The sequence below is a fragment of the Macrobrachium nipponense genome, chromosome 10, assembly GCF_015104395.2.
Source record: "Macrobrachium nipponense isolate FS-2020 chromosome 10, ASM1510439v2, whole genome shotgun sequence".
Lineage (NCBI taxonomy): Eukaryota > Metazoa > Arthropoda > Malacostraca > Decapoda > Palaemonidae > Macrobrachium > Macrobrachium nipponense.
The window spans coordinates 52,792,481-52,810,654 of NC_087204.1; the positions used below are offsets into that span (position 1 = coordinate 52,792,481).

At 39.4% G+C, this 18,174-nt stretch overlaps 1 protein-coding gene across 1 annotated transcript in view; it reads right to left on the reverse strand.

Annotated features, from left to right (window-relative positions):
* LOC135223972 (nucleosome-remodeling factor subunit NURF301-like) overlaps window positions 1-18,174 on the reverse strand; it is a 216,067-nt gene that overhangs the window by 123,491 nt on the left and 74,402 nt on the right. Inside the window, exons 6-10 of the mRNA XM_064262894.1 lie at window positions 17,002-17,380; window positions 16,358-16,537; window positions 5,270-5,501; window positions 2,135-2,264; window positions 1,516-1,834 (exon numbers count right to left, since the gene is read on the reverse strand). Coding sequence (XP_064118964.1) covers window positions 1,516-1,834; window positions 2,135-2,264; window positions 5,270-5,501; window positions 16,358-16,537; window positions 17,002-17,380 — 1,240 coding nt within the window. The remainder of the gene's footprint in view (window positions 1-1,515; window positions 1,835-2,134; window positions 2,265-5,269; window positions 5,502-16,357; window positions 16,538-17,001; window positions 17,381-18,174) is intronic.

An 18,174-nucleotide genomic window follows, 5' to 3' on the forward strand; every position in this document is an offset into this window, starting at 1 on the left:
AGATTAAATGTTGGCACTGAAACAATGCTTGTCATTACCTGTCAGTTAAGAGAGCTACTGAGTTGGCTAAAGCCTCTGGTTGGTGCTCATCTTAACTTGTAGTAGTGTAGCGGTATAGTCATGGGTTGCCTCCAACTTAGTGGGAACTTTGTAGCAAAGGAAGTACTCCAATGGCTAGCAAAGCATGATGGATGCCTTCCCTTGCCCTGGGTGCAGCAACAAAATAAAAACCAACCAGCCAACATTGTCACCTACACTGAGATAAAACCACAACCCATCCATCAAGTGGTGGGTGCTGCAGGTACACTGTATCCCCTCTGCAAAAACTTGACACCTTAAACAAGGTGAAGAGACAGTAGAAAAAAATCCTTTGCTTCCTTTCATGATAACAAGCCAGTTACTAGAGAAAGTCTCAAGGCACTGGAAGATTTCAATACTGTTTTAACCTCCATGAAACAAAGAATTGTTACATTCCCAGTAGGTTGAAAGCAGAATGCACGTACGGGGCATAAAAATTTATGAAAGCTAAAAAGGTAGAGGCTACTGTGACATCCTTAGTTCCGCTTAAAAGGGGCAAACTGCTCTCCCAATTCCGAGGGCAATACTTTCTAGTAGGCTGATATGTTCCAAAGAGAAATCTGTGAATACAAGAGTCCGCGAGTACGGTCCACTGGGTTTCTTTGATTAATTAGTTGTACAAAATTGATGTGTGATTGACTGTATGTGTGGTGTGGTAAGTGGTATATTTTCCTTAAAGATACCTTATTTTTCCAAGAAAATAAGTTTCATTGTATTTCACGTATATATATGTATACAGGCAGTCACCGTTCATTGGCAGACTCGGTTAATGGCAATTCAGTTTTATGGGGCTTGTCTAGCGCTATGGGGTAAACAACCAGACGGCAACATGTTCACTCACAGATAGACCACTTTTTTCACTGAATATTTAACTGGTGAAACAAAAGTGCAAATAAATCTTTAATCTCTCATTGGACATGGCTACCCAGCCATTTGGGACCCCTACAAGAAAAATCTCATGACAGCTAAGGCTGAATCTACACCAGGCTCCACTTAATTAAAGAGCTTCCGTTGTGTCATGAAGAACAACTTTCACTGCAGTAGCCAAAACACTTATGTGGACCATAGTTCAATTACCTGGAGCAGCTATATCAAAATTGGAAGATTAGCTACATACAAAATTGGAAGATTAAGACAAATATTATTAGATGCACCCAACTCAGAAGAAGGATAAGTAGTTAGAAATGCCTTGACAACAGATGAGATGATTGGGGATAAGGAATACTTATTACAAAAAATAGAATAATTCAAAAAGGAAAGATGAGGGCCCAGAAAATAATGGAATGGGGCTGCAAGTACACAAGATAGAAAACAATGAAGAGAACGTATTTCAAGTCTTATTACTGCAAAATAAAAATTTGATGTAAAAACATTAATGACGATGATGTGACATAGCAAGTACTACATCCTTCTACATGCAAAATATAAGTTACATACTTGCACTTGCAATGATGATTTCATTCTTTTTCTCTTCTGGTGGTGCTTCAGAACAATCTGCTTCTGCAGCTAGTTGCTTGGGAGAGAGCAGAGAAGGTTTCAAGGATGGTGTTTTCAAAGTCAACTGCTTAAAGATGGAAGGATTAACTGACAGGCTTTGCAGACCAGCAGAACCCTTGATAGGGACCATATACTTGTCAGGACCTGCACGTAATCCAACTGATGACATTGGAACATGCTTTGTTTGCCTGTGAGACGCAAGCCATTGCCATCCCCACATGGCATGCATTCGGTACTCTTCACCTTTCAATTTCCATACCTAAAAATATAACAACAGTAAAGAAAAATGTCAATTCTGCTGCAATGAGCTTGAAAATATTCAATCATTTTTACAATGCAGCTAATATTCTGAGTTATTTAAAGTACAGGTATGTATTCAGCTAATATTCTGAGTTATTTAAAGTACAGGTATGTATTATGAAACAAAATGAAAATTAATTAAATACTAAACCTTAAAACTAATTTCTACAAAAAATTTCATTTCTACAACCAAGTTACAGAAAAAGTAAAGATGATCATTAATGTCATGAAATCATCATAATTCCTTTCAATGAGTTACCTGATGCTTTAGACCCAGCGTATACTTCACAATTGTGACAGGCCGAAGTTCCTCTTGATCTGGGTCCTTTTTCTCTCTTTTTTCCTGTTTTTTCTTTTCTTCCCTCTCAAGTGCTGTCACTCTGTTAAATCTACAATAAAGGATTAAAGGTAATTACTTTCCAAAAAACCTCATTTTTTAAAGACATGAGGGTTACAGTACCTTAGTCTATATATGGGCATTCTATTCAGTGGAAAGCAGGTCAGCAGGATAACAATGTTTTCATATGTTTTTCAGACAAGTTTTGTTTAAAATAATGGCCATTTCAGCTGGGTTTCTGTTGCAAAGAAGCTTCTCTATTCTTCTTTTTACTGGCTTTTCTTCTATATTCAAACTGGTTATTGAAATACCTAATGGGGGATTCATGTAAAAAACGTGGTATTTTTCAAGTTGAATATATTATACGGCATGTCATGTAATAGAAAATGCAGTACAAACTGGATCTTAAGCCTAAAGGACAGAAGATACTAAATGACTCCTTTAGGATCCCTCTTGCTCAGAGAAGAGAAGAGAGAATTACGAGAATTAGGATGTCTCAACGACTTGTTAGTCCATCCAAGGAGACATTGTGTGCTCACTTACCTCTCAGGGCAGGTTATACTATTCATTCAGTGTCCTAATGATTTGTCTAGCTTTCTTTTAAACTATTCTACGCTGTTGCTGTCTACAACTTCTGGTGGCAATTTATTCCATGTATCACATATCTAGTATGTAAAGAAATTCCCACAATGGGATGTGTTGTATCTCTTCATTTCTAGTTACCATCCATTATTTCGTCTGTTTTTTTTTTTTACGTAAATAGTTTACTGTCTACTTTTGTTAAGCCTTACAGTATTTAAAATGTTTCTATTAGTTGTCCTGCAATTGTTGTGTTTCTTAAGCTATACATGTTCAAGCTCTACAGTCGTCTTCGGTAACCTATTTGCCTGATGGATGGAATTAACTTTGCGGCTCTTGCTTGTACCCCTACTAATCTATTTATGTCTTTCCTTATTGCTGATGACCAAAACTGTACTGCATATTCAAGATGAAGTCTAACTATTGATGTGTAGAGCTGCAGCACTGTTTCCTTGTTTCTGTATTTAAACTGCCTCTTCATGTATCCCTTTAGTTTCTGTGCCTTCTTTCCAGCTTTTATGCAATGTTTTGTGGATTTTAAGTCCTTGGTAATACTGACTCCAAGGTTCTCCTCTTGTTCTACACTATTTAAGTCATTCCCAAACAGCATGTAGCTGGCAAGAGGGTTGTTTGTTCCTATTTGTAACACTTTACACACATCCAAGTTAAAAGGCATTTGCCATTTTTTTACCATTCTCCTATTTTCATTATATAATTTCTTAAACTTTCCATAACTATTTAATGGACGGACATGCTCACATGATTATCAATAACAGGTTTTGGGTGGTGGACGGAGTCACCCATGGTGAGGAACAAAATTAGTATATGCCATCAATTAAGGGGAATCGGGCGGGAAAGAGATGCCATTACTTCTATACTATAGCCCATAAATTCACTTTTGAAAACTTTTAGACTGGCTAAAATCACCTGGGTAGCTCATGAGACTTAGTTGGGTTCTTAACTTCAAGGGAGGATGTAGTGCCTCTGTCTCACTAGACGTCTTTTTGTAAATTTGCTCATAATTATATCTTGGGGTTGCTGTTGGTTTTAGTTCTTATTTTTTATGGTGGTATGTCAGTATAGATGTAATTTTGCAAAAACATGAATAAACCCCAAAATGTTACTGCATCTTTGTTCTCTGTAAATTTACATAAATATTTTACTACAAATATACATAGAATTTGTGGCTGAATTTATTTCTTATGTTTTGATATTGTGTAAGCTGTAATTAAGAATTTACACAATAAAATACATTTATTAGAAAAATCATGTTTACCTTCATAAATTTATGATTGTCTTGTAAAAGAGGCCACACAAGGGGTTGTAATATTAATTTTCAACTTTTCATGGAAGGTTGACAAAATTTTTTAATTTTTTTTTTCTTACACAGTATGCATTTGTATATATTCCCTCTTTCCATTGAGGTTTTTTCTTAAATTGGACGACCTCAAAGCTTTGCCGACCTGGGGTGCTGCCTATTGATTTATAACCCTGTCCATCAAGTGCTAAAAATATTTAATACACTGGTGACAGTACATACACGAAGGTATATTATATAAACATTAATTGAAAAACTAGGTCATAAGAATACACATTAAGTATCAGTAAACATTAAACTAGAATAAAAGAAACCATTAAATTAAAATAAATTATAGAGAGAGAGAGAGAGAGAGAGAGAGAGAGAGAGAGAGAGAGAGAGAGAGAGAGAGAGAGAGAGAGAGAGAGAGTGTCCCTCACAAAACATCAAAGCTACCAGCCAATCGGCAACTAGCAAAGCTGATGTCCTGCTCCAATAGCATCTTTGCTATAAGTCGTCAGTATTTGCACCTAATTCTTTATTTATACCCTGCTGTGTGATTCACTTTTAACCCTTCCAGCCGATGAGAGAGAGAGAGAGAGAGAGAGAGAGAGAGAGAGAGAGAGAGAGAGAGAGAGAGAGAGAGAGAGAGAGAGAGAGAGAGAGAGGCTTACATTGAATAAACAATCAGAAATGTCAAATACAGTATACATTATGTATATCTTTCTATCTATCTATCTATCCATCTCTCACATTCTAGAGTATCCTTTGGCATATGAGAGAGAGAGAGAGAGAGAGAGAGAGGAGAGAGAGAGAGAGAGAGAGAGAGAGAGAGAGAGAGACTCTTTGGCCAGGTGCTAATCCTTTCACATCTCCCCCTATGTCAGATACAGAAAAGATTAAACTCATTACTAATTACCATTGCTGAAAATCTGGTTAACAATGTCATTAGCCAAAAGACGTAAAAGGATTTAACTAATTACCATTGCCAAAAATCTGTTTAACAATGTCGTTAGCCAAAGGCATAAAAACGGAACACTGTTAACCGGCAACAACGATAAACGAAGAATGCCTGTTATAATACTAATAGTAATATAGTAATAATAATAAGAAGCAACATGTATTAACAAATAAATATACTCAACAAATAATAATAATTGAAATAAAAATAATGTACTTACCTAACATGTCCTAATGAGTCATGCCAAACTGAATTGAACACCACTGGTTTTATACAAGCAACAAGCCACATCAAAACTTTGGTGAAACTGACAGGTTCATTTGAAGACATGACCGCTAAATTCCAGGCTTTACGGACATTGGACCAGTGAGGGTGAAATAGATGTGATGAGATACTTTGTTCTAATGACAGTATGGTGTGTCGGAGAGTTGATATGAGAGATTCCTTATTTCCTGTAATAAAATAAAAAAAATAAAAAACCACAGTATTTTAAGGCTTAAAAAATTAAAACTTTGTATGATACAATTATTTGGATGCATTTTGGAACATTGCGCTTACTGTGTTAGATTGACCTTACTCTCTCTAGCTCCAATGCCAATAAAAACAATAAGTGAGAGAGAGAGAGAGAGAGAGAGAGAGAGTAACATGATGCATTAATTAAATTTCAATTAAAATTCAGCACCAGAGAGAGCAACTGCATACATTGTGTACATGTGTCAGTACTATACACAAAGGCTATCCAATAAGCTATAGGCTTACACATCAGCTTTACATCACAAAAATGCAATCACTTACTAACTTCATCCAATAATAGTAAAATTCTTATTCTAAAACATTTATTCTAATGCACAGTTTTCAACATTTCCTTACATTTAACCAAATTCGTTTTTAATTCCACTTTTTTGTAGATATTCAAAAACTCATTGTTACCATCCAATTATCCACTGGAAGACATGGAAAGGAGGTGGAGGGAAGCAACTCCTCACCAAAGAAAATTTCACTTACAGACCTAGTTGTAGGATTGGAACCTAGTCAGTCCTTATGTGACGAGTGTCCGTATTCTCATATTATGCACAAATTTTTAACAAAATAAATCTTAAATATAAAATATATTATGTGCATCAAGATTGTATGTACCATATACATAGACTAGGTTTCATATGTCCATGGCAGCTTCACAAGTATCTGTGTATCACTGTTCTGTATTTTCATAGATATGCTACAAAATTAAGATATCTTGTAAAAAATATTGCAACCAAACTGACAATGTGTTGTCAATGTTTACATTCAACAGCTAGTAAAAATTTGTTGCATTCATGAGTAGTGTTTCAGCACTATATGTGAGTATACAGTCTTTATCTCCCCTCAAGCTATTTTCAAATTAAGTTACTTTCAACCTTACAGCAGGTTTCACATAAATAATAGAGTGGACCCCCGTATTCGCGAATTTCTCTCTGAAACGTTTCCCCGCATTATTCGCGGAAAATTCGTACATTTGCAGTATTTTTCTATGAGAAATATCCACAAATTCCTGGTTTTATTGATCAATTTCATCATAAAATGCACTTTTTGTGACAAAACTATTAAAAAAAACAAGTAAAAGATTTTTAGTGGATTTTTCTTGAGTTTTTTAGTGGATTTTTCTTGAGTTTTAACTAACAAAATAGACTGTTTTTTAGCATTTTTACTAAAGGGGTTCCAAACATTTGCGGGTTCTAACTATTCACGGGGCGGGTGGGTCTGGTACGCATCCCCCGCGAATACAGGGGGACCACTGTAATGGGTAAAATAAAAGGTGGATGCATCAGTTTACTCAAGGTCAGTCAGCAGAGTTACTTGTCATTATTGGTTGTTTTCAGGGTGCTAAAATTTCATTTCATGAATAGTGCGAATAGTGCTGGATATTTTTTTTTCATTGATAAGAAGGAAAATGTATACTTTTATTAAAAAAAGACCATCAAACTGTTGAATTACCAGAGCTTTTTTGTTACTAAAGTTATGCAAGTTATACCTGTGTATCATAAACACTTTAAAATATATACTATTATGTAATGTGCATTATATAGTGCTTAAATTTAATTGTTGCCTAGCTCAGCATGTTTATCTACAACAGCTTTGCAATATACTTGCAAATTATCATTCTAAGCATTTTAAGACAATAATATAGAAAATGCAGCAAAATAAAGACTAAAAAATTACTGAAAATTATTACACATTTCAGTATATAGTAAAGTACGGACAAGGTTTAAAAGAAGTAGCCAGTCATCTAAGTAGACCCACATTGCTCCCTACTAAGTGGAGCCATTTTGAAAGGACCCAAATCTGGTAAACTTTGTCTTGAATGACAAACCTAAAAATATTTTCTGGATACTGGATGAATTGGAATATGAAATATGAAAATAGGCATCTTGCATATCTAGGATTACCATCCAGTTGCTCTGATGAATGGATGCAAGGACAGATTGGCTTGTCACCATCTTGAAATTTGTCTTCCAAGACAAAATGATTGAGGGCACTTACATAGAGGACTGATCTCCAACCCACCAATTGTTTTGGGAACCATGATAAGAAAATTGTAAAATCCCTCCATGCCAGTGTTCTGAACATCTTCTACTGCTCTCCTGTATGAGGGAAGACTTACTCCCGGAGGCCCAAATGTTTCTCGGAGAGAAAGGTAGTGGGCTTTAAGTAGCCTAGCCTACCTGGCTGCAATAGCAAACACTAGAACTGCTGAGAATGATATATTTGTTGAAAAACTGATTAAAATTCTTACTAAAGACTGATTACTGTCTGCACTAACAGACGAAACAATTGTACTTCACCAATTTTATTATGAAAAATTAACAACTGCAAATTCCAACAAAAGCTGCTGCAAATGGCACAATGTTCACAGCACAGGCAGCAGAAATGATATTGTTATAATACAATAAAGTTTCATACATACTTACCTGGCAGATATATACATAGCTAAGACTCCGTCGTCCCCCGACAGAAATTCAAATTTTGCGGCACACGCTGCAGGTAGGTCAGGTGATCTACCGTTCCTAACCCTGGGTGGCAGGATTAGGAACCATTCCCGTTTTCTATTCATATTTTTTCTCTTCCACCTGTCCTCCGCGGGAGGCTGGGGTGGGCCCATTTAAATTCGTCTATCTCCTGCCAGGTAAGTATGTATGAAACTTTATTGTATTATAACAATATCATTTCATACAATCAACTTACCTGTCAGATATATACATAGCTGATTGACACCCTTTGGTGGAGGATAAGAGACAGCTAACATGGAATAGACAGGTAAACAACATATGTTGTAGGTATAAATAAACCTTGGTTCCTATCTGATAGTGGTAGACTTCGTGGCTGTTGCCCAGTAGTCTGCATCACCTCAAGACTTTAGCGAGATATGTGATCTATGGCTAAGAGATCTTGTGGGTCTGCCGATGGGATATGAACCGCTTACTCGGCAGAGCCTGAAAGGACTTTGTCAATGGGTACTGGACCACTTCTATGACAATACACCTTATGAAGGAGCGCAACACCGATCCCGATCACCTGATCCTAACCCGAGGGTTCGCGCTCAAATTGGAAAGAGTTATCCACACACTCCTTTCAAAAACCCCAATAATTTCACTAAGTTAAAAAACTTTAACTCAAAGTTAAGGATCAGTGTCGGCTCCTTATCCCAGTAATGTATCCGCAGAAACGTATAAACCAAAAGAGAAGGATCTCTCGTAGGTTAACTTGACATCCTTTGTGTAATGAGAAGTCAACACAGAGTTGCCTCTACCGTACAACACAGCTAATATGTCTTATATGACATATTGTTATGTAAAGAACAAGAATTTGCAAAAGCGCGCACTTCCTGCGCTTTTAATTCTCAGCTGTTTGAAGGAATCAAGTCACTTATGAAGTGCTTAGGAGATCTCCATGTTTCAAAGATCAGGGCTTTCTTGAAATGGATCTCTCCCGACTGAAGCCTGAAGCCTGGCAGGAACCTCGCGCCTGGCTGGTGCTTCGCTCTTGGTTGGCGTCTAGCGCTTGTCTGGTACCTTTCGCTTGACTGGCGCCTCGCATCTGGTTGATGCCTCGCGTCTTAGCTGGAGATTCGCGCCTAGAGCCTGGCTTGCGCCTGGCTGGCGCCTCGCGCCAGGTTGGCGCTTTGTGCCTGCCTGGCGCTTGGCTGGCGTCTCGCGCCAGGTTGGCGCTTTGTGCCTGCCTGGCGCCTCGCGCCTTGCGCCTACCTGGAGCTTCGCGCCTGGCTGGCGTCTCGCGCCCGGTTGGAGTGGCGCCTTGCGCCTGCCTGGAGCTTCGCTGCTGGCTGGCACCTCGCGCCTGCCTGGCGCCTCGCTCCTGCCTGGCGCCTCGCGCCTGGTTGGCTCCTCCCCACTTGCCGGAGCTTCGAGCTTGGTAGAGTCTCGAGGATGTCTGGCAATGTCCACATCGGACACTCTTATCTGTCCTATATGTTCGCATCTAGCGCATCTGTGTCAGGTTGTAGGCCCGGTCTTTCTCCTCATCAGACAATGACAGTGTTCTTGGGGCTGTCTGCAGGTTTCTTCTTCCTTACTGACTGTGTCAGAAGGTCTTGAGTCGCCTTCTCAGTTATTGAACGAGAAATGTCCTTCACTAACTGAGAAGGGAACACAAAAAAGTCAAGACAAAGGCGAGTACAGAAGCGCTGCCCTCTGAGCGTGGGAGACCAGCTTTGGTTAAAAAGACACTATATACTCTCCTCTTTTTAAGAAGACCTGCTCCAAACAAAGAGGAGATCTCAACCGAGCCATCCTGAACCGCTTTGTCTATACAAGACAAAATACACAGAAGGACTTCTGGTTCGAGTCCTTCAGAATCATGGGCTTTCTTGGACATCACCCCAAGGGACCGGGACCAATCTAAGAAGTTGAAAAACTTCCAATACATGAAAGAGTCCCTTGAGGAGATGGTCCAGTTCTGAAATGCCCCAAGTTATACGGGCAGAGTTCAAACCTTGTTCCTACGTGAAGCGTCAACTAAGGTCGAAAAGTCCGCTTCTGACATAGACGGAAGAGAAATACCCATATTCTCTCCGTCTGATATCAAATGCCTCTTTTACCAGCTAGTCTCGCTGGAGGCATGCAGAAGACCGTTCTAACTAACTCCTTCTTCAACTTCATCCAAGAGTCTAAAGACTGAAGAGCCCTCTTCATCGAAATGGCGGGCTTCATTCTAAGAAAAAACGAAGATTTCTTCGTCTTTGCACTCGAGAAAAGAGAGCGCGGAGAAGGAGGAGAGGCAGGAGTCAAGTCGTCTCCATACTCCTCTAGAAGCAAGGCTGTCAAAACATTATAGTTCGACAGTCCTTCTCTTCCTTGATACTCTCCTCCGAGTTTACTTCTAACTCGGGGTCTAGATGAGTCTCCGCTGCTAATTCAGTACGTCTTTCCTCTGGAGGAGACAAACTCCTAATAGGAGAGGGGCTAAGGGAATGATATTCCTTCCTCTTCCCCGCTTTAATAGTCCTGGAAGGCGCCAACAGCCCAGGCTTCTCTCCATAAATGGATGACGCTTCCCGCTTGGATGACGCTTCTAGTCAGCCAAGCGTCCTGGCTGACGCCTCCCGTTCGTGTGGCTGCTGACGTCTGGATGACGCCTCGCGCCTGGAAGACGCTTCGCTCTCAAAAGGCGTCCTAACTGGCGCCAAAATTTTGGTTGGAGCCTCGCGTCTAAAAGCAGCTTTAAATGACGATCCATGTCTTGACGACGTCTCACGTCTCTCTGGCGTTACGTGTCTTCCGTAAGATTCTCCCGATCTCGCTCTCGAAACCGAAGCCTCTGCGATATGTTTGGAAGCTTCACGTCTGCATGACACCTCTCGCTTCGCAGGGGAGAGAGGACGAGACTTCTTGATTGGAAGCGCAACGTCCTTCCTACGAGGCGCTAACACTCCCACCAAAGAGGCCAGTTGCTCTTGTACTGGCAAGATAATCTTCCTTGAAGCTTTTCCCACGTCATCTTCAATCGGGGGAGAAGTAGGAAAAGGAAGCAGTCTATAGGAAGCCTGTTCGTCTTCTACCTTACTGAGAGATCATCTTATGAAGAAGACTTTCCGCAGGTTCTCACAACTCTTTCCAATAAATGTTAAACATGTTAACAGTTATTATCGTCGATCGAGAAGGATCTCTTTGTTAACGCGAATAGGAGCGAAAAAAGAGATTCTCGATGCTCTATGCGATATGAGAGTGTCGTGGAAATGGCCTAAGTGATTAAATGGGTAACGAAATCAGGAACAAATCTTGCCGTTACCGAGCTTGGTGTCCGAGAGGCTACTGGACTCTTAGGTTAATAACTCGCTAAAACGAGAAAATCTTGGATGGTGCTCTTGGCTCACTGCGCCAGGCTGGCGCTTCTGGCGCAAATTTTGCGCCAGGCTGGCGCTTCTGGAGCATTGCGCCAGGTTGGTACTTCTGGCGCGTTGCGCCAGACTGGCGCTTTCTTCTAATTCTTTTTATGTTATGTGCCAGACCTGTGCCTTTATGGTACCCGACATCCTTTCACATGTTAATTCCGTTCTTAGTAGGAAAAAGCTTTATATACGTAGTATAGTCCATTCAGGGAAACAAGTTCTGCCCCAAAGAGAATGTTTCCCATCCGACTCATCCATGTTCTTCTGAGCAGGTACTCTAATAAGCTATGCTTTCGTAAGCCTGAGAGCATTACATAATATAATGTTCTGCTGCGATAGAATCCTTTAATAATGTTTTACCTACGGTAAACAGCATTGAAAGGTTGTACTATCTCTCTTATTGAAAGCTTCTTAGCAAAAGGCATACAATATTTTATTTATGTTAGCTTAACTATCCCCTCAATCCGAGGTTAAGACCGCGATTGTAGGGGAGAGATACGGAAAGTTGTTCCATCCGGCAGGAGAGAGAGATACGCCCGACCGCTCATGACTGACACCTACATGGTACTGACAGTAACTGGCGTAGGCGTACTGCGTTGGTCTCAGGCTCTCAGCGCAAGCAGTCCCCGCTTACTCTTCCAGAGTTGCCAGCTACTCCAATTAATAAAGGAATTTTATAAAATTATCATCGAACTTCAGGAAGTTCTTATTAAAGCATATTTAAGCGAAACAAGACTTCGATAAATCTAGAAGCTAAGTAGGTGTAGTCTTAACAATCCCTTTAAGCATAGTCCTTCCTAGGAAAGACGTAGAAGGATACTGGTAATTGAGTTGCACAGAAAAGAAGTAACTACGGTATGTGTAACGTGTTTATGATTTGACCGTATCGTATTCTCATACAGCAGAAACTCTACTACCTTCTACTATCTTCGTTCTTTCGTTAATAGAACGATAGAAAGAGTATATATATATCCTTAAGGAACGAAGTTAATCAAGGAACTCTTTAAATCTTCGTGATTTCTTCATAAATTGCGGAAGAGACAGAATTCCTGTTCATCACTAGGGTTTACGGAAGGAAGTAGATATTTTCTATCCGCCATCATACCCAACCATCGATGAGATCTTATTAAGAAAAACTCCCAAAGCTCTTGCCTCCTCAAAACGAGGGAAGAGCATGGATGAAGGAGAAGCCAGTCCGAATTGAGAGGAACTGCCTAACAAAGGAGTCTTCTGAATAATGAAAAGGGGCTTCTCTTAGTATCAGAATCCTTCTGACAAAAGCAACGGCCGCCTGTGCGACATCTTGCACATTTGCCAGGGGAAAGTTGCTCAAGTTAAAAATTCAAAGAGGAGTCTCGCGACTGACCTCTCTCTCTAATGACGATTTTTGGAATCTTCTGACGCCTGGCGTCTGGATCCTTGCGCCTAGCGCCTGGCGTCTGGATAGTTCCGCGCGCCTGGAATGTTCCGCACGCTAGAAAGGAGACTCGCTCCTGGAACGTTCCGCTTGCGTGGAAGGTCCCATGCGCCCTAATAGATCCGAGCGCCTCTAGTCTTGTTATACGAGCCTCTTGCCAGCAAACGTTCAATGGAAGCATCCTTCTGATTGCCATTCTACTATAAGGCTCCTTAGTTAAGCCGTCTGTTTTCTCTTTGAAGGCGCCTTGCGCCAAGAAAAAGTTCTGGAACCGCGGCTCGCACTCAGTTGCTGGAAACGCGGCTCGCGTTTATCTGTATGAACGAGGCTCGCGCTAGTCTGTTGGAAACGCGGCTCGCACTAGTCCTGTTGAACGCGGCTCGCTGCTGGCTGTTGGAACGTGGCTCGCGCTAGCTTGCTGGCTGGCTCTCAGCCTCTCGCTCAGTGAGTCAGTGTTCTCTTATTCAGAGAACGAGCCAGATCGTCCGAACTTCTAACATGTACATTCTTCGTCTTTTCGGATGTAAGATGAAGAAACGGAACAAGAACAGACGCACTTTTTAAAGGCTGCCTTTGCAATGGCTTATCCCTGGCAGTCTGGGACGTTTTGTACAGATCTGCTGAGGGAACGCCCGATCGGTGGGGATTCTCCATAACCTCCGTAAGGCTTTCGACTTTCCTTCTCCTCTGGGCTTGTGAGTTGGAAGAGGTCTAGGCCTGAGAGCGAGACAGAGCCGATCGAACGCACCCTCTACTAATTAGGACGCCTTTCCAATGGCGAACTTGGCAGTCTGGGACATTCTACAGATCCTGCCGAGGGGACGCCTGATCGGTGGGGATTCTCCATAACCTCCGTAAGGCTTTCGACTTTCCTTCTCCTCTGGGTATGTGAGCTTGGAAGAGGTCTAGGCCTGGGAGCGAAACAGAGCCGAACAGAACGCACCCACCACTGCACTAACAGTAAAATCACTTCTTACCTTTCAATAGCTCGTATTTTGAGCTACATTCCTTTGTCTTATAATTGCAATATGAATTTGAAGATTCTGTGAAGTAAGAAGATGAGGATACCACACTACTAGTAATGTTAATGCTCTAACTGCTCGTTAGTACGAGAGCTATATAAACTTCTAAAGGAAGCGTAACTATTCTTTCCTTACATCCTCAAGAAGGAAGTTAGCTCAATCAATTCTAACATTTACTACACGTTATTATGAATAAATATTAAAATTTTCCTTCTTGCAAACTATGTGATTGTCTACCGAAAAGTTCGGTAGTTACACGTAAACAATTCTTCGAAATTTTCGAAGCCAAAGTTATAAAAACAAATTAATATGCGTATGCCGAACCAAAGATCCAGTACTTCCCTGCAAAAGATAGCCCAGAAGATCGATGGCGATGAAATCCAAAAATCAAGTCAGGAGGAACTGCAAACGTTGTTTACATTCCAAGCGACAGAAAAAATATGAATAGAAAACGGGAATGGTTCCTAATCCTGCCACCCAGGGCAGGACGGTAGATCACCTGACCTACCTGCAGCGTGTGCCGCGAAATTTGAATTTCTGTCGGGGACGACAGAGTCTTAGCTATGTATATATCTGACAGGTAAGTTGATTGTATGAAAATGGATTTTTTGATGGGTGCTGTGTTCTACAAGTGTCCTGGTAGTGGGTGGGGTATGTCATTTATGTAAAAACATTAAAAAGTTGCAGCACGAGCTGGATACTTTAGCTGTGTAAATACTTGGTAAGTAACATATATGAGGATGGATTTAAAGTTTTAGAGAGAATACTGGATGAGAGATTAAGAGAGATGGCAAAGATCAGGAAACAGAAGTATGGATTCATGAGAGGAACAGGGACAGTGGATGCCACCTTCATAGTAAGAGCCACAGGAAAAGAGGCTAAGGGGAAACCCACTCTATTGTGTATTTATAGACCTAGAGAAAGCATACAAAAGAATCTCAAGAGAAGTGATGTTTTGGTGTTTAAGGAAAAGGAAAGTCCCAGAAAAGTTGTTTAGGCTGGTCGAGATAATATATAAAAGAACGAGTACAAAAGTGATAAAAGCAATTGGGGAAACAGAAAACTTTGAAGTTAGTGTTGGATTACATCAGGGGTAAGCATTAAGCCCACTTTTGTTTGCGCTGGTCATGAATATGTTGAGTGAAGAGATCAGGAATGAAGAGCTGTGGGAGCTGTTGTACGCCAATGATCTGGTGATTAATGCTGAAAATGGGGAAGACCTACAGAGAAGGGTTGGAGAGTGGCAGGAGTCTTTAGAGAGTGGTGGCTTAAAGGTGAATGTGAATAAAACACAGGTTTTGCTGAGCAGTAGGGAAGATAGAGACAGAATAGTGATACAAGAAACAAGAGGGTTGATTATAAAACAGGCAGAAAAGTTTAAATACTTAGGATCTACTTTATTCCAAGAGGGAGGATGTGAGGCTGAAGTTGAAAGTATGATAAAAGCTGCATGGAAGAAGTATAGAGATGTAGCTGGAGTTGTAAGTGATAAAAAAAAAATGCCAATCAAGCTAAAAGTAAAGATATATAACACAGTGATAAGACCAGTATTAATGTATGGAGCAGAAACATGGGCTTTAAGATGAAAAGAGGAGGTAAAGCTTGAGAGAACAGAGATGAGAATGCTTAGGTGGATTAAGGGAATATCACTGCTTAAGAGATTGGAAAATGAAATAATAAGAAGGGCAGGCTTAGTAAAGATTACAGAGGTGATAAGAGTCACGATTGAAATGGTATCGGCATGTGTTCAGGATGGATGACAAAGAGGGAGTGAAGAGGACTTGGGAGAACCCTTTTAGAGGAAGAAGATCAAGAGGGAGACAGAGAATTAGATGGCGAGATAAAGTGAAGGAAGATATGGAGAGAAGAGGTTTGATGGAGGATGATGCCTTTGATAGAAGGCAGTGTAGAAGGCGCATCTGGCAACAGACCCCTTAATGTCGGGATAACAGTGGGAAAGAAGTAACCTATATGATACATGACATTACTTGGTCATTTATCTTTTTCATATTTTCCTTGGAATGATTACAACTTTTACATTTGCAAAAACTACATAATTATATGGGTATTTATCTTTTTCTCACATATTCTTTTTGGCAATTTTTTTGGGGGGAGCACAAAAATTTCTTGTATCTTGTAAGTTCTACTTATTATTCAATCCACAAAAAGTTATTTACAGGATCTTTCCTATGGTACTGTATAGAACAATCATTCAGCTGCAAAATAAATAAAAACTAAACAGTTTAGCTTGAAAATTGTTGGAGCTATGCATTTTTGGACAAAAAAAGGTATAAACATTTTTATGCTTACTGCAAGAGTCTCTCCCACTTTCCACAGATGTAATTGTTTATAAGTCATAAGTAAAAGGGTTAATACAGCAAAGCAGTCTGCAATGGTGAAATTTTACTGAAATAGGGAAATTAGGCTTCCAAAAAGTAAGGCTTACATAAGATGCAGACAATACAAAATTCACAAAATCAAGCTTACCATACAATACTCCACTCCATTTGAACTCTGCTGCTGGTGTCAAGCTAAACTTATGAGATAAATGTCTTTTTTTATCTCTTTCTTCATTGTGCTGAAGTTTGTTGAGAGCTAAAGGATTAGATGAATACTGATTCACATAACTTTTGTACTTTCCATCACATCCCAGACGATACCACTTGGCTAAGAAAAAGAAAAGACATTTGAAGGAAAAAAGTTATATCTAGACAGTAAACAAAAGAAAATAAACATTAATAAACCAGCCAACAATTCTACTGCAGTTCTTTCCTGATCTGGTATATCAATATCCACTTCACATTAAGCTGCATATTTCATCAATTACTCTTTGGTGGCAATGGTTATATCTTGGTGGCAATGGTTATATCTAAAAAAAAAAAAAAAAAAAACTATTAAACTAACGATAACAAAAAATTCTGAAAAATATGATCATGATGGAATATATTTCTTACTGATACTATATCAAAAGAATGGCAGTGAAAATTTACTGTTGTGAAAAACATCAGATTTTGGTGTATTTATGTTTGAATAAAACTGAAATTCATTCAAGTCAAGAAGCAACTGAAACCACCCTGATATGATAATGTTTAACAATATTTTTCATTGTTGAAAAATGATTTTATACTTACTGGAACTATTCATCTGAGATATCTTGATTTTTATTTCTGTTAGCAAACCAATATTATCTATTTCCTTCTTACATTTCTCTTTACTTTCATCAGCCACATTTTGCTTTGAATCTAAGGATGCAGGGTTCTCAGTCTTAATTTCTACAGTTTTACTAGCGTTATTTTTCAATCCCGATTTGGATATATCAGTCATTTCGCCAGTAACTGGGTCTAAACCTGACACATGACTGCTGTTACCATCCTTGCTATCATCGGGTTCCTCTTTCACTTGAGATTTGTCAATGCTTTCTTTGTTTTCACCTATTTCTTCCTTCACTTCCACCTCTTTGTTTTCACCTATTTCAATAGGTTCTTCCTTCACTTCCACCTCTTCCTTTATCTGGAACACACAAAACATATGTAATACATTATGTTTTTTAAATAGTGTATTACTTTACTGTACTTAAGCCATAATGATTCAAATTATCCTCAAGTCTCAAGCAACATACTAACCATAAATAAGCAAATTTCCCCATGATTACTGGATATTAAACTTAACGGTAATTTCAATTTTTTTTAAACTCTGAACCACCTGTATGCTATTGCATAAGTGCATGGAGTGGAGAAGGCCATAATGAAAGAAAAAACTTATTACAACTCATAATGTAAGTTTTATGACTGGTTTTCCCTACCTATCCAATAAGTTAAATTTAAGTGTGATCTTTCATGGAAAAATAACTTTCTATGATTAATGGCATTCATAAATTCTGAAAAAAAGCAAGGCAAAGTTTTTTTTTACTCACAACAATTCATATCAAACCTTGATGCTTCAGTTAGTCTTGATACGCTTGCAGTTCTAAACCTAAGATTCAAAAGACTGATGAATTTGGTATAATTTACCCCAAAAATATTTGTAACTACTAGGTCAGCCTTTCTGGGACCTTTAAGAAGTGTTGCTATAAGTAAGTTTAGACATCCTTTGCCTTTCAACAAATAAGTTGATATGGCTGATCTGACTGATTTCACTATTAGTCCAGACGTTCCAAACCTATCAAGTTATCAACTATAATGGTGCAAGTCCCATGTTTTTAGGACCTTCACCTCATTATGTACATTCAAGAATAAAATTGTCCCAGACACTCAGTCCCTCTGAAGAGACCGCTAAATACTACATGCTGGTGTGCAAAAGCCTGT